The 22,380-nt window shown below is 43.2% G+C and overlaps 1 protein-coding gene across 1 annotated transcript in view; it reads left to right on the forward strand.

The window, feature by feature from the left end:
• The window catches only part of LOC126480945 (alpha-tocopherol transfer protein-like), an 87,246-nt gene extending 65,269 nt beyond the window's left edge, over positions 1-21,977 (forward strand). The window contains exon 7 of the mRNA XM_050104364.1: positions 20,887-21,977. Coding sequence (XP_049960321.1) covers positions 20,887-21,038 — 152 coding nt within the window. The 3' untranslated portion in view covers positions 21,039-21,977. The remainder of the gene's footprint in view (positions 1-20,886) is intronic.
• Positions 21,978-22,380: the final 403 nt, after the last annotated feature.

The raw sequence follows: 22,380 nt of genomic DNA on the forward strand, positions 1-22,380 counted from the left end.
GTGTAGAATCGAATTGGTATCCCGTCAGGTCCAGTGGACTTTCCTCTATTGAGTGATTCCAGTTGCTTTTCTATTCCTTGGACACTTATTTCGATGTCAGCCATTTTTTCGTTTGTGCGAGGATTTAGAGAAGGAACTGCAGTGCGGTCTTCCTCTGTGAAACAGCTTTGGAAAAAGGTGTTTAGTATTTCAGCTTTACGCGTGTCATCCTCTGTTTCAATGCCATCATCATCCCGTAGTGTCTGGATATGCCGTTTCGAGCCACTTACTGATTTAACGTAAGACCAGAACTTCCAAGGATTTTCTGTCAAGTCGGTACATAGAATTTTACTATCGAATTCAATGAACGCTTCACGCATAGCCCTCCTTACGCTAACTTTGACATCGTTTAGCTTCTGTTTGTCTGAGAGGTTTTGGCTGCGTTTAAACTTGGAGTGGAGCTCTCTTTGCTTTCGCAGTAGTTTCCTAACTTTGTTGTTGTACCACGGTGGGTTTTTCCCGTCCCTCACAGTTTTACTCGGCACATACCTGTCTAAAACGCATTTTACGATTGCCTTGAACTTTTTCCATAAACACTCAACATTGTCAGTGTCGGAACAGAAATTTTCGTTTTGATCTGTTAGGTAGTCTGAAATCTGCCTTCTATTACTCTTGCTAAACAGATAAACCTTCCTCCCTTTTTTTTATATTCCTATTAACTTCCATATTCAGGGATGCTGCAACGGCCTTATGATCACTGATTCCCTGTTCTGTACATACAGAGTCGAAATGTTCGGGTCTGTTTGCTATCAGTAGGTCCAAGATGTTATCTCCACGAGTCGGTTCTCTGTTTAATTGCTCGAGGTAATTTTCGGATAGTGCACTCAGTATAATGTCACTCGATGCTCTGTCCCTACCACCCGTCCTAAACATCTGAGTGTCCCAGTCTATATCTGGTAAATTGAAATCTCCACCTAAGACTATAACATGCTGAGAAAATTTATGTGAAATGTATTCCAAATTTTCTCTCAGTTGTTCTGCCACTAATGCTGCTGAGTCGGGAGGTCGGTAAAAGGAGCCAATTATTAACCTAGTTCTGTTGTTAAGTGTAACCTCCACCCATAATAATTCACAGGAACTATCCACTTCTACTTCACTACAGGATAAACTACTACTAACAGCGACGAACACTCCACCACCGGTTGCATGCAATCTATCCTTTCTAAACACCGTCTGTACCTTTGTAAAAATTTCGGCAGAATTTATCTCTGGCTTAAGCCAGCTTTCTGTACCTATAACGATTTCAGCTTCGGTGCTTTCTATCAGCGCTTGAAGTTCCGGTACTTTACCAACGCAGCTTCGACAGTTGACAATTACAATACTGATTGCTGCTTGGTCCCCACATGTCCTGACTTTGCCCCGCACCCGTTGAGGCTGTTGCCCTTTCTGTACTTGCCCAAGGCCATCTAACCTAAAAAACCGCCCAGCCCACGCCACACAACCCCTGCTACCCGTGTAGCCGCTTGTTGCGTGTAGTGGACTCCTGACCTATCCAGCGGAACCCGAAACCCCACCACCCTATGGCGCAAGTCGAGGAATCTGCAGCCCACACGGTCGCAGAACCGTCTCAGCCTCTGATTCAGACCCTCCACTCGGCTCTGTACCAAAGGTCCGCAGTCAGTCCTGTCGACGATGCTGCAGATGGTGAGCTCTGCTTTCATCCCGCTAGCGAGACTGGCAGTCTTCACCAAATCAGATAGCCGCCGGAAGCCAGAGAGGATTTCCTCCGATCCATAGCGACACACATCATTGGTGCCGACATGAGCGACCACCTGCAGATGGGTGCACCCTGTACCCTCCATGGCATCCGGAAGGACCCTTTCCACATCTGGAATGACTCCCCCCGGTATGCACACGGAGTGCACATTGTTTTTCTTCCCCTCTCTTGCTGCCATTTCCCTAAGGGGCCCCATTACGCGCCTGACGTTCTGGAGTTCTCTGATTTCCATCATTCGCTGAACCATGCTGTCCATTTGACGCATCATACTGTGATCACTGATGACCCACCTCCCTATGCCGCACCTCCACCGTGAGTGATATTGGCATCGGGCGAGCCAGTACGTCATCTTGTGTAGACTACCACATTCCTCTGTCAGTCACAGAAGCGTTGCCGTTCCACGAGAACATGTCAGGTGTCACGTGTTGACTGTTGCCGATTTATGCCCCAAATTTGTACGTCAGCCTCCCGAAAGCCAGTAGATTAAAATATGTTTTGACCCTTATGTAGTATGTTGCTAACGTATACCTTTTTCTCAGCGTTCGCTAATGCCCAACTAATTACAAACCTTTCATACCTCACATGCAAGTGCTCTACCGACTGAGCTATCAAAGCATGACTCATGAAATCCCCAAGAATTCTACTTCTGCCAGTACCTCATGTCCGGCCTTCCAAACTTCACGGAAGCTTTCCAGCGAAAGTTGCAAGCGTAGCACTACTGGAAGAAAGGGTATTGCGGTGGTTTAGCTGGAGCCTGGGGGACATATCCAGAAAAAAAATTTCACTCTGTAGCAGAGTGTGCGATGGTATGAAAGTTCCTGGAAGATTAAAACTGTGTGCTGGACCCAGCAATGTAGGAGATGTACTGGCGGAAGTAAAGCTACGGGGTGAGTCGTGAGTGGCGCTTGGGTAGCCCGTTACATTCCTGCTTAGCGCATCAGGTGAGTATGTTCTGCCTGTTTCCACTTCTACCGCAGGTCTGCAAGTGCTTCCGCGTGTTTGTCTTCAATTTCATTAGAGTCCTTATGTTTGTCATATAGTTATTTCTCTCTCAGTTTCTCGTGTTTATGACTCACTTTTGCCGCGGCGTTGTCTTGCGCCGTGACATTCTCCATGTGTCCCAGCAACATTTCACGTACAGGTACCGTCAGTTATATTTTTGACAAGTCCACGTGGCATGTACAGCCAACTTCGTTAGATATTCGCGATTGGCTAGCAGATACTATCAACGTAACTTCAGAACAGTTTCACACGGCTTACTTCGATTCTGAATCGTATATGTGTCATGTCAATTTTCCACGCCTTCTTCTGTCTGCGGCTTGGATAAGAAGTCTCTTTCAGTCATCGCAATGCTTCAAATAGTGTGGTTATTCTGGTGAACGCGGAGGTGCAATATACGAATGTTAACTTTTACGACAGTTTTCTCAAGACGGAACTCTGGACTGCCCTACATTGTTTACAAATTTGTAGTGGTGTTCTGTCCGTGGACATGGTGGTCAAACGGAGACAAGAAGGAAACCAGAACGGAGTATCCCAGTGTGTGAAAATCGGGTATATACAATATACACAGGGCAAGAAGGGACCTGTTCTATATGTAATGCGAGTGTGCATATCCACACAAACCACCCACGTCGCGTGACGGTCATAAAATCAACTTATGAACATCGTGAAAGTCTCACTTCAGCGGACGAGTTCCGCAAGTGGAAGTCATTGCGCTTAACCTAGGTTCTGAGGGGCAACCGATCCATTGCTTAATCTAGCTAGCGCATTTCTGCAGCTAACCGCGCGTTGGGTCTTTGCCACTGTAGCTTCAGCGCCGCCGCCACCTCCGTTCTAGGCAAACGTAGACGGACGTTAGGTGGTGAGAAGTCCGACGATTCCTCTTCCTTGCTCCACTCTACTGAAAATATTCCATTGGAGGAGACTTCCAAAGTTCAGATCGAATGATAACAAGTCAGCTGCTGTTCAAGTTTCGAAAACGTCCAGTGAGACCTGGTGGTAGTCGAGGGAAGGCAGGATTCGGTTACGATTGTGGACGGGGCCGTAATCAGTTGCTATTGGTTGCCTTTTACAATTGCACACAATTTATTTTAAACCAGTAATTCCAGACTCAACAATAAATAAAAAAAACTACACTTATTTAATGAACGAATAAAGGCAGCGTAAACAATAGTGCTTTTAGTGAGTTACAATTTAGCAAATCACCATTAAATACAGACACAACAGAAAATGTTTTAAAAGCAAGACGTCCATAGACGTAAGAGATACCTAACTCCTCGAAACTTTTGTTATTACCTCGTCCATATTTGGCGATGTTCGCTCTCCCTTATTACAATTTCATTTAGCCAGCGCGCATCCAGTGCTAATCTAAAGCCTTCGTCACGCTTAGGCGCAACAATAAGAGGATTATTACATTCACTAGCTGCTTTTTCGCTGATACCCCATACCAAAATATGCAGAATTCCTTTTTTAACAGCTTGCTTTCTTGAAACATGTATCTGATAAGGTTTCTTGAAAAATACCTGCCCAGGCTTTACATTCAAACGGTATTCATACCTCCTAACTTCACCAGGAGTATTCGTAAATACATTATGATGAGTGGTTAATACTTCCCTTAATTATGCTCTTTATCAGAAATTTGATTTGTTGATTGCACTTTTGCCTCTATCTCTTCTAGGATATAGTTTTCCTCCGGATTAACATGTTGCACATTATTACTGAATTAAGTATCTTTCTGCAAGTATCCTTTATTCCTCATTAGCCTAATAGGTAGTTCCTTGGCTTCATAATTACTGCCTACAAATTTCCTATTAAATGCTCTTTTATTACCTGAGAATCAGGTAAGGTTTAAACTAATTTGTTCTGATCAAAATCAATACTCCCTTTACGTTTTGTTAAGAAATCTGTGCCTATATTACCTCAACACTTAAACTCAGCACGATTAAACAAGGATGATCTATTATCATGTCACCTATATCAATTGGTATCAGAGCTTCGTGCTGTACTGGTCTAGATACTTTCCCAGTGGTACCTATTCCTTTCAAACCACTCATTTTCATGACACTTAATTAACTCTTATTTGGAATCGAATCAAAAAATGCTTGGGACAAAGTCCTCACTTCGCCGCCACTGTCAGGAAGATAAGGCACTATTAATCCTGAGACATTAGTTTGTATACTTGGGTAAGTTATTCTCGTCTGAACAGGCTCCTCATAAACATTTTCTAATAAATGCTTTTCAATCTGTATTCAGTTAAAGTAGTATTGTTCAGTTCCAAATATATTCACACTTAGATTCATGGGGTCATTCTTAACTGCCTTTTGCAACCCATCCAGCAACTCTAAATCAAAGCACTTGATGACTTCCTCTACTTCCGTTTGCTACATATCAGCTAAACTATTCTCTATCTCTGAGCAACTGCGTCCTTGCAGAACGTGATATCTATAACATTGCCTTCGGCTTTTACCGTTTGCGGCAAGTCAATACAGCTAACAGGTTCCTTGACCTCATTATTATTGCTACCCCATCATCCATCAATTACTCCGCTTCGAAACCTTGCCAAACTGACTCTACTTCTATACCGCAGCTTTAGCCGTCAGACTTCCATTATCGTTGAAGATGTAAGCCTTCATTTCATCTTCGTCCCTATTAGATTCAATTAATTTCTTCGTCCCTATTACCTATAGCACTTTCTTTCTCTTGCTTCACCAAATTTTCTAAAGTGTCCAAAATGCTGTCAACTATATTATCAAAATGGTTTAGCACATCACTGGTAAAGTCTGTTCCTATTCTATCATCTCTGTTATCCGTTTGCGCGCTTTGACTGACTGTCGTCTGTGTTTTTGTTACTGGCTGTGTTACTGTTTCCGCCTTGTAAGCCCCAATTTCCTCATAGACGGGACTTAGTTTCCCACACGCGGTCTGTTGTGTCCATTTAATGTAGAATCAGATTGGGTAGCGGTCTGGTTTCCGTCTTGTCTCAAGGACACTTTATTTACATTTTCTGCTTTCGTCATAATAATAGTTGTGTCTGCCCACTCTTCCTCTACCATGGCCTTCATTACGATAATTAGACCTTGTGTTCTGAACCTCCATATTTTCAACATTCACGTTCCCACTGTCATTATTTCTGTTGTTTACACGATCGTGAGAAGAACTCTTATTTTTTAACACCTGCTCCTCAGCAGCAGCTACTCTTTTTACTTGCTCTAGACATTCAGTGAACATAGCCACACTATCCCCAGGTGCAGAAATGATTGTCTTCTGAGAATACAAAGCCAGTTTACCTTCAAGTCCCGTGATTAACCCTTTCCGGGTTTATATTTTCAGTCAGATGTGACAGCCATGAAATCCAATCTCTAGAGAATTCTTTTACTGACTCACGTCGTGAAGCAAACTTTTTACCACTCCAAAACTCTCTCAAAACATCGTTTTGTTTGTTGAGTGGCCAATACTCGTAAAGAAATGCAGGTTTAAATTCAGAAAGAGTTTTGCGTCTTATCATTATGTCATCTAACTACCGAAGAAGCATATCCTGGCAAATAATTTCTTATGAAAGAAATTTTCTCTCACTCTGACCATACATTAGGCAAAACACGCTCAAAATCGTTCCAGAACTCTAATGGGTGAATTTGCTTGTCTGGATCAAAACGTAAAAATTGACGACAGGCGATGAAAGTGTTGTCAACTGACCCAAAATGCTGAACAGTAGTATTACAGGAACTGCGAGGGGTTACTCTATTTTTGGTGTTAGTAATACTAGTATTTAGTTCTTCAACTTGTAATTTTACTGCTTCCACGTTATTAGAAAATCTTTTCTCAACATCTTCACAAAATTTCACAGCCGGACTTTACTTTCTTAATATCTTTCTGACAAGAATTTGCTATAATAGTTACTCCTTCAAATCGATGAGAGTAAAGTTTGGATTCGTTGCCTACTCTTTCTGAAAACCTCCCTTCCAAATGTTCGTCTGCGTCTTTGAATTGTTTGCGAATTTCGCTAATTTCAGTTTTGAAAGTACTATGAAAGTTATTTAGTTGTTGCCCTACTTTGACTTGCAGATCGTGGTGGTTAGCATCCATTTTATGATTTGAACTATTCAGTTTTGAGGTCGATTAAACCTTTAATGCTTTATTACTAGATTCTATCTTACTACTTAACTGCTTTCTGTGGGATTCCACCTTACTTTTCAGTTCTTTATTACTATCCCTGAGTTCTTTATGATGCGATTCAAGTTTAGTAAACAGTAATTGCATCCAATGTGATGCCTCTATATAGCCACTGATGATTTCCACTGTTTTTAAAGGAGTTTCTAGCATTCGCAGGCTTGTTTGAATTTCAGACATATTGAGCTCAATTTCATGATCTGATAACTTTATTAATTCTACCTTTTCCTTTTTGACCTCAACTGCAATTACCTCGTCATCAGAAAATGCTACTGACTTTGCAGCACCATTGAAATTCAATTTACATTCTACTTTTGACAAATCACACTCCGATTTTCAGTTTATTACATCGACGGAACCATCGTCATTAATTTCAGACTTTGATGCTGAGGATACGTCGTCAGAGACTGGTTCCAGCTTAATTTTACATTATTCTCATCAATATTTTCCACTTTTAGTAGCCTATTAGCAGCAACTGACAACTTATATCGAACTTAATTGCTGGACCTTGACGAATGACGCCAGCGTGGTGTACCAGCATACTTGAAGCGAAGCGTTGCAGCGGCAGCAGCAGTGCCGTTGAGTATAGCGTCGAGTCTCACCTACTGTGGTAGCTTCTGGGGGGGCTGGGCACCAATGAGCGAGCGCAGTAACAGGTGGTTCACAGATCCTCGCAGCTCCGTGATGATGCACCGTCCTCTTGTAACCTCAGCGCCGGTGGCGGCCCCGATCTAGTGTCGTGTTCTCGCTTCCTTCCGACACGATCAAGTTTACTGTGGCTAACATTCACAGCTTAGTTTCCCCAGTTGCGGGCAAATCTTAGCACTGTTGTCGCACTGGTTTCTGTCCATTTCACTTCGGCAACCTGTTAGTGCCTACCGAGTTCGACGTTTTATACCGACCACTTTCACCGTTTAATTTTCCCGTCGATGAACCATATGTGGGGCGGCGGCGCCGTCTGTTTACGAGAGCCTAAAAACTATTTTTGTGGTCAGCCAGAAAGCGATGGAGAAAATAATGACAAACGTTTCCAGTGTGAAAGTCCACATTCTTCGACCACGCGGGGTACCGAAGCGGTCTGAGGCGACTTGTCATGGTCCGCACGGTTCCCCTGTCGGAGGTTCGAGTGCTCCCTCCGGCTTAGGTGTGTGTTCTTAGAGTAAGTTAGTTTAAGTTAAATTAAGCTGTGTGTAAGCTCAGCGACCAATGACCTCAGCAGTTAGGTCCCATAAAACCTCAACACGAATATCCAGTTTTCCACATTCTTCTTTTGTTCACTGAAAGAAATGTTTCTACTCTCTATATACTCAACAGAATCAGGAACTATGGATATAAACGAATCTTTTGAATTCTAATTGATCGATATACACTCCTAGAAATTGAAATAAGAACACCGTGAATTCATTGTCCCAGGAAGGGGAAACGTTATTGACACATTCCTGGGGTCAGATACATCACATGATCACACTGACAGAACCACAGGCACATAGACACAGGCAACAGAGCATGCACAATGTCGGCACTAGTACAGTGTATATCCACCTTTCGCAGCAATGCAGGCTGCTATTCTCCCATGGAGACGATCGTAGAGATGCTGGATGTAGTCCTGTGGAACGGCTTGCCATGCCATTTCCACCTGGCGCCTCAGTTGGACCAGCGTTCGTGCTGGACGTGCAGACCGCGTGAGACGACGCTTCATCCAGTCCCAAACATGCTCAATGGGGGACAGATCCGGAGATCTTGCTGGCCAGGGTAGTTGACTTACACCTTCTAGAGCACGTTGGGTGGCACGGGATACATGCGGACGTGCATTGTCCTGTTGGAACAGCAAGTTCCCTTGCCGGTCTAGGAATGGTAGAACGATGGGTTCGATGACGGTTTGGATGTACCGTGCACTATTCAGTGTCCCCTCGACGATCACCAGTGGTGTACGGCCAGTGTAGGAGGTCGCTCCCCACACCAATGATGCCGGGTGTTGGCCCTGTGTGCCTCGGTCGTATGCAGTCCTGATTGTGGCGCTCACCTGCACGGCGCCAAACACGCATACGACCATCATTGGCACCAAGGCAGAAGCGACTCTCATCGCTGAAGACGACACGTCTCCATTCGTCCCTCCATTCACGCCTGTCGCGACACCACTGGAGGCGGGCTGCACGATGTTGGGGCGTGAGCGGAAGACGGCCTAACGGTGTGCGGGACCGTAACCCAGCTTCATGGAGACGGTTGCGAATGGTCCTCGCCGATACCCCAGGAGCAACAGTGTCCCTAATTTGCTGGGAAGTGGCGGTGCGGTCCCCTACGGCACTGCGTAGGATCCTACGGTCTTGGCGTGCATCCGTGCGTCGCTGCGGTCCGGTCCCAGGTCGACGGGCACGTGCACCTTCCGCCGACCACTGGCGACAACATCGATGTACTGTGGAGACCTCACGCCCCACGTGTTGAGCAATTCGGCGGTACGTCCACCCGGCCTCCCGCATGCCCACTATACGCCCTCGCTCAAAGTCCGTCAAATGCACATACGGTTCACGTCCACGCTGTCGCGGCATGCTACCAGTGTTAAAGACTGCGATGGAGCTCCGTATGCCACGGCAAACTGGCTGACACTGACGGCGGCGGTGCACAAATGCTGCGCAGCTAGCGCCATTCGACGGCCAACACCGCGGTTCCTGGTGTGTCCGCTGTGCCGTGCGTGTGATCATTGCTTGTACATCCCTCTCGCAGTGTCCGGAGCAAGTATGGTGGGTCTGACACACCGGTGTCAATGTGTTCTTTTTTCCATTTCCTGGAGTGTATTTGATAAACTTTCACACACACATCATAGTGGTATTCCTGATAATAATAACAATGATGTCACTATCAGAAATAGCACTATGAGCAATTCAGAGGCGACCTTTGTGGTAAGTCCCCATTAAATGGTCCTTCGTCCTGACTTCTGATACTCAAAGTTAATTGCTCGCCACAAAAGTGGAAAATAATGTCACCACATGCCACGCGGTTTTGTTACCAGTTACTTCTGTGAAATCTAAGCGATCCAGGATGGTGTACAGTCCTCGCGAATTCACTTCCTATTTCTACCGAAAACAAGCGTTAAGTTGCAGCCTGGCTGTGATCTCACCCGAGACAGCACGTAAGGCGGCGTTTCAATGACACGGACCGTATGTTAGCTGGGTGCGAAGTGAAGTCCGTTCACTGCCTCATCTTCTTCTTTTGCTTGTACCCTTGTCCCACAATTTTCACAGGGTCGGCATTGTTGGATCACGCATGGTTAATTGAAAGGGGTGCCTGGATGCCCCTCCTGCCACTGTCCTGTACCCCTTGGGATGGAATCGGTGTACCCCAGTTGTCTGCGTCTAGTGTATCCATTGAAGAGTGCGAACGTGATTTACACGTCTGAAAGTTGTGTAAGTGAGGCGGGACGTGGGGACCAGCCTGGTATTCACCTAGCAACATGTGGAAAACCGCCTAAAAACCACATCCAGGCTGGCTGGCACACCGGCCCACGTCGTTAATCTGCTGGACGGATTCGATCCGATGCCAGCGTGCCTACCCAAGTCCAGGAATCAGCTCAATAGCGCTCTCGGCTAACCTGTGGGTAAGTCCATTCACTGCATCTAATGCGGTATTTATACATGTACGCATCAGACGACCGAAGGGAACACTACTGCCATCCACTCTATCCCCAACTAGCAGCATGTAAATGGCCGCTTTCTCAGATGCACATAATTTTATAACACATTTGTATCTTCGTAGTTTATGTATGAATTATGTTGGATTTAATCACAGAGAAAGTTTTAACTCGCCTGCATTTAAACATTGCTGGCTAGAATTTTTAGAATGGAACCGACACAGTAGAACATGGCCTCTGAACTACATCTTCAAGAGAGTTTGTACAGATTGTTATTTAAATCAAAGTCTTGAAACTTGTTATACCTTCATTATTTGATAGATGCAACCAAGTGCTTTCGTCAGAACTGTTTATCATTAATATAACTGATACTTAATCTACTATAAATTATGACGTCGTTGTTCCAAATTTAGTTTTCAGGAAATTTCTTGAAAACTATTAAAGATAGCTCAATGGCGTCTTGTAGTTATGATTTCCATATGAAATTGAGCTTCATACCAATTTTCATTTTCCTGAGTCCAATATTTAGTTCCTTCAGTTTTTCTTAAAAAATTGCTCTCATGAAGCTAAGACTTGTATTAGTTAATTTTGACACACATTTGCACGTTCTGATTGATTTTAAGCTGTATAGCTTTATTATTTAGCGACACTTATTTTTTTCTTAAAACGATGAATTTAGGGGAAGTTATTCATATGATGCCTCTGAGATTTGTCGATTTAAACGTTAATATACTGAAGCATATGTTGACAAAGCTTAGTAAAGATTCTTCAGTTTTTAATTTCATTCTTAAATTATGACGGAATTCTTCGTATGCTACGCACAGGCCAGTTATGATGACGTGGTGTTAGTAGCAGTGAACTGGGGTAAGTCCCGGCACACCCGCTCGTCTCTGTATCTCTCACAATGATACAGCGATTGTTTCGCCACAGGGTGTTTTATAGTCTTTTGTCGATATTCCGAGAGCAAATTCTATCTGTTCATCAACGTTGTGTGCCTTGGCTCACGATCGTGATTTCTGTACCTAGTCGAATGCCGGAACATCATCTGGGTGGCTATAGCGACTTGTTTCTGGAGCCGTACTTTTTATTAAATAAGGCATTTGACCAGGTCAGACACAGATTCTTGATGCAGGTGATAAAGGCATCAGGTCTCAATCACACTGCTGATCAGGTACTGTCCAACCTATTCTCTGGTATTCAAGCATGTGTTGCCGTGAATGGACTTCTCATTTCCCAGATCCCCAACCCACAAGGCTTACCGCAAGGGAGCCCCCTCTCCATGTCGTTTCTTGCCCTGTCAGTAGAACTTACAACTTATGCTTCGCGTTACTATTGACCAGTTATGTGGCTGGAAAATATTAGGAGAAATCTTCTTGGTACGAGCGTACACGGATGATGTTATGGTGTTGCTACGTCATATCGATGACATATTCTTGCTCAAGGTCTTATTGGATTCCTTTTGTTCTCTTGCTAGAGCCCACACAAATGAACGGAAATGAAACCTGCTACCATTGCGGGCTTTCATTAAGTTGTAATTCCCTGTGTAACGGTGGTTGCTCGCCACAAATCTTTGTGGTTTACCGTGGATCGCTGCGCAATGAAAATCGCTTCACTTAATTAGTAGGATTAGTAGGAGATGACGAATCGAATTCAAGGGGCAGTTGGTGAACACGAAAACCGTTCCCTCAAACTGCTTCACAAGTACGGACCTTACATCCCTAAACTTCCAGTAAAGTGTAGTATGTTGCACAAATATTCCCACTCCGCGCTATGATAGCACGCAAATTGGTGCAATGACCCGATCTTTTCCATTAGAAAAGTCATATTTTTCGACTTCGGTATGAAGTGGTAGCGAGGCCCCGTACGCCTAGAGAGTTGGAACTTCCCAGTATCAAAGTGTAGCCTTCAATATTGATTATACGGAGTGATGTTTTCACTTCTACTCGTCAAGGGAAGGCAGGATTCGGTTACTATTGTCGACGGGGCCACAATAAGTTACTATTGGTTACCTTTTACAATTACATTTTATTTTAAACCAGTAATTCCAGACGAAACAGTAAATAAAAATACCACACGTTATTTATAAAGGAGAACCCCACATTGTAAATAATAGTGTTTTCAATGAGTTACAATTTAGCAAATCAACATTAAATACAGATACTACAGATAATGTTTTAAAAGCAAGCCACAGTGGTCTGGGCAGAAGGCCTTACAGGTCAGGAATGCCAATAAATTAACAATTGTTTAAAACTCGCTGCAACGTACAAATTATAGGTACTGAAATATTAAAGGCAAGTCGCCACAAACATAGCAGATGGCATCAGACGCCAGGAATGGCAGTAAATGAGGTTCTAAAGGTGTACTGCGTAAATACCGATATCAAATTAGAATTTGGGAAAAGCAATCGTCACCGAAGTTAATCTGCCGGTAAAGAGGGAGGAAAGGGCTACATCTAAATGAAAGGAAAAATGCAAATGAAATTGGTGGACATTAATTTTGAGAAAAGGGTAAAATTAATAAAGAAAGTAAATGTGCGGTCGTCACGTTAACAATTAATTGGCGTTAATTAGATGTTTGAGATTTGAGGGAAATTACGGTCGCCAGTCCTATGGGCAATTACTATAGTAACTGAAAAAGAAAGGTTATTACACATATAATTAGCACTAGAAGCGTGGCAACTGAAGGTTGACACGTGTAGTGTGAAAACTGAAAGTTTGCCAGAAGCAATAAATTTCGCTACACTCTGACTTAATTTAGCAAAAGAATTAATAAAACCAGAAAATTGAAAGTTAATTTAGTGACTGAAATTAATAGTGAGCTTCGTTTCTGAAGCACATCGAAATTCAGTAAAATACGGTTAGTCTTGCACTACCTCAACAATCATTTCAAAAGCTACTTGAATCTACGTAATTTAGAAACAAGAGATTTAACTTTGAACTTGAATTAAATGATTCTGAACAATTAACAATAGTAAAATTTAGTACATACCAAGCTGAGCTGCAGTCACAGGTAAGCTAAAATATGGTAACAAAACTCGCACTCTTAATTTGTGCTTGTGTAATCTAAATATTGTAGCCAGCTATGAATACTTTAACTGAACTTTGAAATTAAAGCAGTGAAATGGAATGGAATTACTCTAATGCTCGCGTTTGAATTTCAACGACACTCGGGTTCATTTCGGAAAAGGAAGGGACCCTGCTTGGTAATGCAATTGGGACAATGAGCAACAAAGGTTCACTCTAAGTTGCTGTAATTTGGTGAGACAAATTGGACAGTTTGAAAAGCTGAGGTCTGCCATACAGTTCTAAAACTTTACGTGCTACCAGTGTTCCTTGTTGGTTGACTGAAGGTTTGAAGTCGTCGATCGAGGAGGTGGCGACAGTCACTCATTGTCGGCCGTCGCTGTTGCAGAAGCTGGATGCTGGCGTGCCTTCTTCTCGACACGGTCTCCAGCCGAAACGGGCTCTTGATGTGTGCCAGCTAAAGCTTCCCGTCCGCGACACCATGTCAGAAACTAACATAGCAAGTCGAGCGCAATTACATGCTGCCAAACCCCGAAAGCGCGGCAACTCGCGGGAGGGTCACACTACACACCTGCTCCACTGCACTACTCCAGCCAGACTCTGTCTGCTCTGCCCGCGCTCCACGCGGCAGAGTTAACACTATCAAAGATCCTAAACACTTTGGTTCTCCACACGACTTATCGATGTATTCGTTCGACAGCATAGTTTTCCCTAGGCAAGACCCAGCGTAAAATACAAATAATATTTACAAAACAAACCAATTATACATCGACATTGATACATAAATATATATACAAATAGTAAAACAATTACAATATATAAAGGCACAGAAATATTCAGGTAACAAAATAAGAAAAAAATTTATAGAACAATAGATGGAAATAGGAGGATATGCATTTCCAGCGTTACAAGCTGAAGGCCTTACACAACAAGAATGGCAATAAATTAAGAATTATTTAATTACTCGCGGCAATTTACAACTTACAGGTATTCAAATAGTATGGTAAGTCGCCACAAACGCAGCAGAAGGCATCAGACGCCAGGAATGGCACTAAGTAAGGTTTCAAGGGTTACTGGTAAAATACAAATTCCAAATTAAAATTTTAAGGCAAATGACCACCATCAGCAACGGCAATAATATAGAAATTTCGAAACGTGATGTAAAACAGCAAATACAAAAGCAAAAGTTAATTTAAAAAAACAAGCAACTGACCCAGATGGTGCTCCAGGAATCGCTCTCTGAGAACGTCCAGCAGCAAACACTTTCGCGAGCGATGAGATAGACATCAAAGAGTTGCATTTACCTCACAAGACGGTAAGTCTAATGATAATCTTGCAGGAGCTACCTGACGTCTGGCAAACCAAATGCAACGATGGAACAATATTCCAAAGCCGGAACAGATGGTCATGCTCTACGTCCTGAATACTGTATTTAGAACCCCCTGAACTAGAAAGGAATCATTATCACGAGAGTAGAGGTATCACCAACCGGCCTACAATAAAGAAACCTGTCAAAACTACACGCTTTACCGGACAGCAGCACCAAGGCGAGTAAATGCACATTGCCGTTACATACACTAAACCCCAGGGCAGGGATATCACAATGGTGGAGGTTTCACTACTCAGATAGATATGCACTCCTCTTAAAGACTGCGGGATTCGGTTTACCATCGTGACCACAGCCGTTCCATCCGGCAGTCCATGTGTGCTACCAGCGTTCCCAGCGTGTTCTCGCACTGCACCGTCCTGGCTTGTCCTCCGTCCCCAACCGAACTCTCCACTCACACGACCCGGTTAAACAACGACGTCGCCGCGAACATACGGCAACATTTACTACATATCGATAACCGCCGCTGCTGCCATTAGTGGCCAGGCAATGCTTGCGAGACCGAGTAGCGCCAGTCAACATGAGAAGAAGACAAATTCCTGCAACCAAGCCAACTAAACGATACCGTCTGGGCTCCGACAGAGGGCGGAAACCTACAAACAGCACCAACGTGAGACGCAGTGCGGTTCAACTTGAGCTACTTATTCTATTACATCCCTCTTATATATGTGTCTTCAACCGGCCAGTCTAACTCCTCATGCTGATGATGGCCGGATTAACTCTAAATTACGGTACATAGATGAATTTTTTGTTTTAGTAATACTTCTGGGAGGCGTCATTTGTCAGTGACACACCTTACCACTGATCTTTGCTTTCTCGTTGGAGAGTTCTGTCATCACTCTTCTAACATCTTGGGTTGTCGGGTGTTCTGCCGCATATCAGCGTCGTACTTGCACGATATTTCGGTCACGTAGCTCGAGACCTTCATCAGGTGCGACCTGAGACTGCTCCTCGAGTGGACCTGGTCCAGTATTTATGCCTATGGACTTCCCCCTCCACCAACAGCTGCAGGCGCTTCCTCTGTGGTCCGCGCCCATTCCCTGTGACCTGCTGGAGCGTTGCTGCTCCGTTTTCCGTCCGCTGCGGTTCTAGGTGTTCCCTCTGCGGTCCGCGCGGACCGCAGAGGGAACACCTAGAACCGCAGCGGACGGAAAACGGAGCAGCAACGCTCCAGCAGGTCACAGGGAATGGGCGCGGACCACAGAGGAAGCGCCTGCAGCTGTTGGTGGAGGGGGAAGTCCATAGGCATAAATACTGGACCAGGTCCACTCGAGGAGCAGTCTCAGGTCGCACCTGATGAAGGTCTCGAGCTACGTGACCGAAATATCGTGCAAGTACGACGCTGATATCCGGCAGAACACCCGACAACCCAAGATGTCATTAGATCGCCGGGAAAGCCTGAAGAGTTACATCACTCTTCTAGTTGAAATTGCCGCTCCCGTTATGTCCTGGAAAGAGTGTGGTTTCGATTTATTAATCCTAGACTCCTGATGGAAGTCACTTCGTCGTGGTATTGGGTCATTCTGATCCCAACTAACGACCGCCTCCATCGATTTGGTTTTAGTCTGACTGGTCTTTGTGACATCGACCTGGTACATTAACACACAGTCTTCTTGCTTGCAAACGAGAACGCTGACACTGGTTTCGTCGAAAACTGGCCTTCCTGAAGCTGCTTACTCGGTTGAAGTTCTCTGTGTTCGGATTTCACCGTATTCCATCGGACGAAGACTGATTCGATCTTATGGCTCCTGGGACAGTACGTCTACTGTGCAGTTGATCCCATCCCCGCGTTTTCCGCGAATATATGGCCATGCTTACGGGAAGTGGCAGAGGCTTCCACATTATCGTACTGCATTTGCAAATATTTTGTAGTTTGTCCTTAGTCGTCAGGGTATTGGTAACCTTTGTTTATGTGTTCCTTTTTCTTTACTCTTATTCTAGCTTCCTCTAATTGTATTCTCCCCAGAGAAAAAAATTGTTTTCTTTTGAGTACCAAAGTTGAGGAAATTATGTGTATCAAGTTTCATTTTCATAAAAAGTAAAAAATTAATAAAAATAAAAATATAAAAAATAAAAAGTGGAAATAAATAGACAATCTAGTACCATATCCATTTGAGGAACCAGCTCTTTCCTGCGAAAGACAAAGTTCCTCGGTTCCATTCTCGGTCTAATAGACAGTTCAAAAACAAAAAATAAGAGGGTAGAGCCCTTACCATGAAAGGCTAAGTCCCCATTTCTAGTCTCGGTCCGGCACATAGTTTCAATCTGCCAGGAAGTTTTATATCAGCTGAAGAGTGAAAATTTCATTCGGTATACATCTCATTCCTCTTCGGTCACATGCGTCTTCCTGTTGTACCCTTTCTGTGAAACATCCTTCACTCTTTACTCTCCTACCAGTGATTAATACAAAATAAAATAAGTAGGTGGTTTAACTTATCCAACTAACACTCCAACAGAAGAGTATACAGATATAAGATGGTAGACAGCACACAGCTGTACATAATGCAACTATTGAGTAAGATCCCCAACATTAAATTTGACCTTACAATAAAACGAAAACGATATCATTTTGTGTCACGTACTTTTTTTTTTTTTGATGATCACCAAATTGTTGCTCTCGAAGAACAGGTACTTCCCTCTATAATACAGTCTCATCACTACTGTGTAAAGAACTCTTCTATCACTGGTTGCGGATAATGTGGTTTTCTCTACTATATGTGATAAACAGACAGTTCATCCTCAGATTGATTTCGTACTTCGTCAGTATGCTCACCAACAGAAACCCATGAGAATCAAACAGAGCCTCAAGCTCTAGTAACATCATCTGCATTGCTAATTTTTATATTAATTCCAACTATTTTACATGTTTCTGTAACGCAGCTAAACAGACAGAGCTTAGGACAGGAACCTCATCACCATGATCCTGTAAAACCTCTAGCTGTGATATGGAGTGTCTGTGTGGGTAAATGCTGGTGAGGCTGGAGTGATGAGTGAACGAGATAGTGTGACAACGTTTTTAGTCTTTTTCTCACATTCTTTTCTTTAAATATTTGTAAAGGCGCTGATGACCTCGACGTTGAGTGTCCGCACAGCCCCAGAAACAACAAAAAATCTCCAAGTGAGTGATTGTCGACCTCGTAGACATATTCCTGTTCTCAGTCTGAAAGTTATCCATTTCAGTGCGTATTACAAGCTCACTCTTCTGATACCTGTCGGCTGGCTTCTGCAGACAGTTCGTCTGCAAGCCCCTCAACAAGTTGCGAAGTGTGAACTGCGGTTCATGCCCTAAATACTCTGTCGAGCAGAAAAGATACGATTACGTCCTTAACAGTGTGGTTGGCCCAACAAAGCAAAACCTATACTGTGCGGCGTGGGTTCAGTAAGTCTTTAGTAGGTTTCTGCAGGTGTGGAACACTAGATATTTACGTACATATGACGCATTCCACGAATCACGGGGTTGATGGTTTGTGTGCTCGTGTGTGCCCCCGATTAGTTCCATCAGGTACAAAGTAAGTAAATATTGTGACCATGAAATCAACGTGAATTCACTATCATATTTCTCTAGCACTACAGCACTATTTTGCTACTGTGATACAGACAGTAGTGCGCCTGGAAGATACCATTGCCGCAGTGTAGGACGTCGGACATGACGGGATGGAGAATTCCCTTCTCTTCAGCGCGCACCGTTCTCTTTTATAGGTAACAAAATCTTCCCACTACACTTGTTGTCTACAACGAAATACCATATTTTTAATTTGTTGCCAACAGAAAATTAAATAAAATAAATTTAAAGATTCCAAGAAAAACGTCATAAAATCAAGCTAAAACACATCCACGTAAGACAATTCGGCGTTCAATTTCCATCCAGGTCCGATGCAAAATGTCCGTATAAATGCTGCCGATCACTTCCACAGTTCGAATGCGGAGGTTCTGAAGGTCGTGCATTGCAATGGCGAATACCCAGTCCTCCAAAGATCTCCAGAGAAGAATGGTGTGGTGTCAGGAGGGTGAGGAGACCAGCATCTTGAAAATGTTCAATTTAGAGCTATCCGAACGTTTAACGACGACTAAGGTGTGGCACCATCTCGCTGAAACCAAAGGTTTGCTTCCAGGTCTTCAGTCTAGGGAAAAACAAACATCTCCGCCATGTCTAGGTACGTCGTCTCTCTGATAATATCCTGAGCAAAGAACTACGGTCCATTTACCTCGTCGAACGTGAAACCACACCAAACGTTCACTTTCGAACCATCTCGCACATTTTTCGACATACTGTATGGATTATGTGAGTCCCAAAGGCGAACATTATGCCTGTACACGATTCCAGAGACATGGAAACTGGTCCCATCAGAAAACATTACACTTGACAGCAAAGTAGGATTCCGGTCGATTCGGTTAAGTATTTCACAAGCAACTCGATATCACTCTTGCTTGTGATAGGGCTTTATGGGCTGCAGAATCTGCAACTAGTATGAATAAAACGCAACAGCTTTTTGAGGATCTTATAGTTGCACGTGGCATCTGAAGCTGCCATGGAGAATGACGGATTAATTTGTGTGGCCTTCGTTTTAATGCTTGTTGACATTCTCCCTTTGTTATTATTCCAGATACTTATTATGGCATCCTTCTGTTCTTTTGGGGTCTCGTGCTGCTTTCTCGTAAAGTAAACCGTCTTTGAACCATATGAAGGGATTTAAACTCTGCGTACAAAAGCATAGTTCGTACGTGTTACTGCACTAACGAGATTTCCACTTAGATGGACAACAATTAAACAATAAAAATGTGTTACACCTTGACAAAACTCAGGCAGCAACTTTACGTCCTTTTGCACCCAACGGTCAAGTCAGACCTAAAAAAAAAGTTTTATTTTCAATCCACCTCAAGAAGTAGCCCATTTAGTTGTTGATAGCCTGTGTTTTGTGATAAGGGTAACCATTGTATCCCACAGCCTGTAATATGTGTGCGATTCACGTAAACGACATGCGAAATTCAATTTCGTAAGAAGACATCTCTTTCTATGTAATATTTAAGAAATTACCTAAATGTGGTCGGCAGGACGGTGTTTCCAAACGCTGTCCTTTAGAAAGGATTCCGTTATGTTGACAACAACACAGATTTGCATCTTAATGTAATATGCTGTGGTAGTTATGGTTTCCACACATGTTCTAAGCTATTAGTGGTTCAAGAAACGTCATACTCTTCCTAGAATAAGAATGATTTCGGATATTGGCATATTGAAGTGTGTGTCTCTTGCGAGCCCTTTACAACCTTTACGAAGTGCTTGTATTTCAACTGCACTTTTCCAATTTCGAGGCATAAAACTAATAAAAATAATGAAACAGCATTACTATCTCAAGTCACTTATCTGTGAACAGCATACTCCCTCTCAAGAGAGGAGAAAAAATATGTCTAAACAGTAAAGTTTATCGAAAGAGAAGTTTGCGACGCAATAAAGCAGCAAGTTGAACCGTATGATATTACTGCTCGCTCTTGTCGATTGGAACCTGGAGATCAATGGATGCCGACCGGCCGCCGTGTCATCTTTTTCCGAGTGGCGTCAGGAGGATTTAGTAAGAAAGGTCGTGGGTTCAACACACCCTCTCCCTGCCGTTATCCATTTTCCAGACTTCGGAACGGATATTTTTCATTCAAGTGGCTCCTCCAATGCCATCAAGAGGCTAAGAGTACCCCGTCGCACTCTTCCCACCGAGGAAAAACCCTTATCAGTACCGCGATTCTAACCCAGCTTCTCCGCATGAGATTCGTCAACACTGACAACTCTGCTGAGAACGCCGACATTGCTGATTAAATTTGCTCACAAAAGGAAACTTATGTAATCACATATATCTGAGTCTAATGTACGTTATTATCTAGCATTTGAGCATAAGTTACTAAAAGAATGCAGAAATAAAAATTATTTCTTTATTTTCAGACTCTGACTATGCTGAGTTGGTTAAGCACAGAGAATGGTTTCTGGAAGAGGACAAATACGTCGCGGACGAGAGCAAGAGACCTAAGGACAACGGCTACAGCTACGAACTGTTTGGTGTGGACGGATCCTTCAAAAAGCTGCAATTGGACTGACCACATCAAAGGCAGAGAGCGTAGTACCACTATGATGTGCATGTCGTGTCTTGTTTTCAAGCACTGTTGGGATTTCTTCTCCACATCAGATGTGCGTTTTTCACTGTTGTAATAACGAAGCTGATGGTTCAAAATTTCCGCTCAGGCAATACAAAATTGAAATATAGAACCACAATGAATCTACAACAGAAAAAGGGTTATGTTTATTGATGGGGAACTAGACTTATTAGGTTGAAGGATAAATCTTTTGGGTGATTAGGCGGCCCCATGTTCCTCTTCAAACAGTTCCGTCAGATCCGAGGATATCTCCTTGGTTATTCGTCACACACATTGTTTATATTTTCAAACATGGGTTAAGTAGAACTTTCCTTGTGCAGTAGCCTGATATTCCAATTACAACGTGGTTACAGACGGTTAAGGTAATTGAAATCGTTATCAATAGTTACCGAAGAGTGAATTTAATAATTCTGACTTGCTGGAAACCTCACAGTCTCATGTGAAAAAGCGGATCACAGCGCGACTAGTAATTCAAACATCGCTATACTGTTCTAAGTTATACCAAAACCTTAGATAAATTTGGAAGCAAGATATTTTGGTATTACCACACAAAATATTTAACAACACACATCTTACGAATTACTAAATATTTGTTACCTTACCAAAACGTGAATTTCTCGCAGCTCACCACAAGCTGATATAGCCAAGATGCAGCAAATATTTCAGAATCCCACTTAACTGGCACTCAGTCGTAAATCTACAAAGCTATTTTTAAAAAGAAAACTCTTTTATCAAAAATAATCTGGTACTGTAATATTGTAACCAGACTGATTTACTATATAGTGAGATCCTGAAACCGGTGTTTAAGATTAGATTTTATATTGTTCTCTTGTGTGTGTGTGTGTGTGTGTGTGTGTGTGTGTGTGTGTGTGTGTGTGTATGCACGGTACTGATAGCAAGACACCTCTGAAAATACTGCCACAACACCAAAAGGACTTTGTAAGAAGGGAAGAGACTGGGGGCGAACCCTCTATATAGAAACTTTGTTTAAAACCTGCAATATTAAATAAAAGTAATCCTAAATGCCACTTTGTGTCATTTTGCACTCGCAACCACCCACCGTCACCCTCCTGTGTTTGTGTGGCGCGTGTGTGCGTGTACAGTGTATTTTAAGGTAACTTCGTATCTTTCACGGTGGAAAAGTAAGTTCTGGTGGGATAGGTTAGAAAATGGCGGAAGTCACGCGAGGTCATAAGCGGCTGAAGTCGCAGCTACCTGTTCTTCTCCTACAGAACTGGAGTACTATGAATATGTTTTACACTGGGGAATGAACTGAAATGATCAG

Source organism: Schistocerca serialis, chromosome 5 (genome assembly GCF_023864345.2).
Source record: "Schistocerca serialis cubense isolate TAMUIC-IGC-003099 chromosome 5, iqSchSeri2.2, whole genome shotgun sequence".
NCBI lineage: Eukaryota > Metazoa > Arthropoda > Insecta > Orthoptera > Acrididae > Schistocerca > Schistocerca serialis.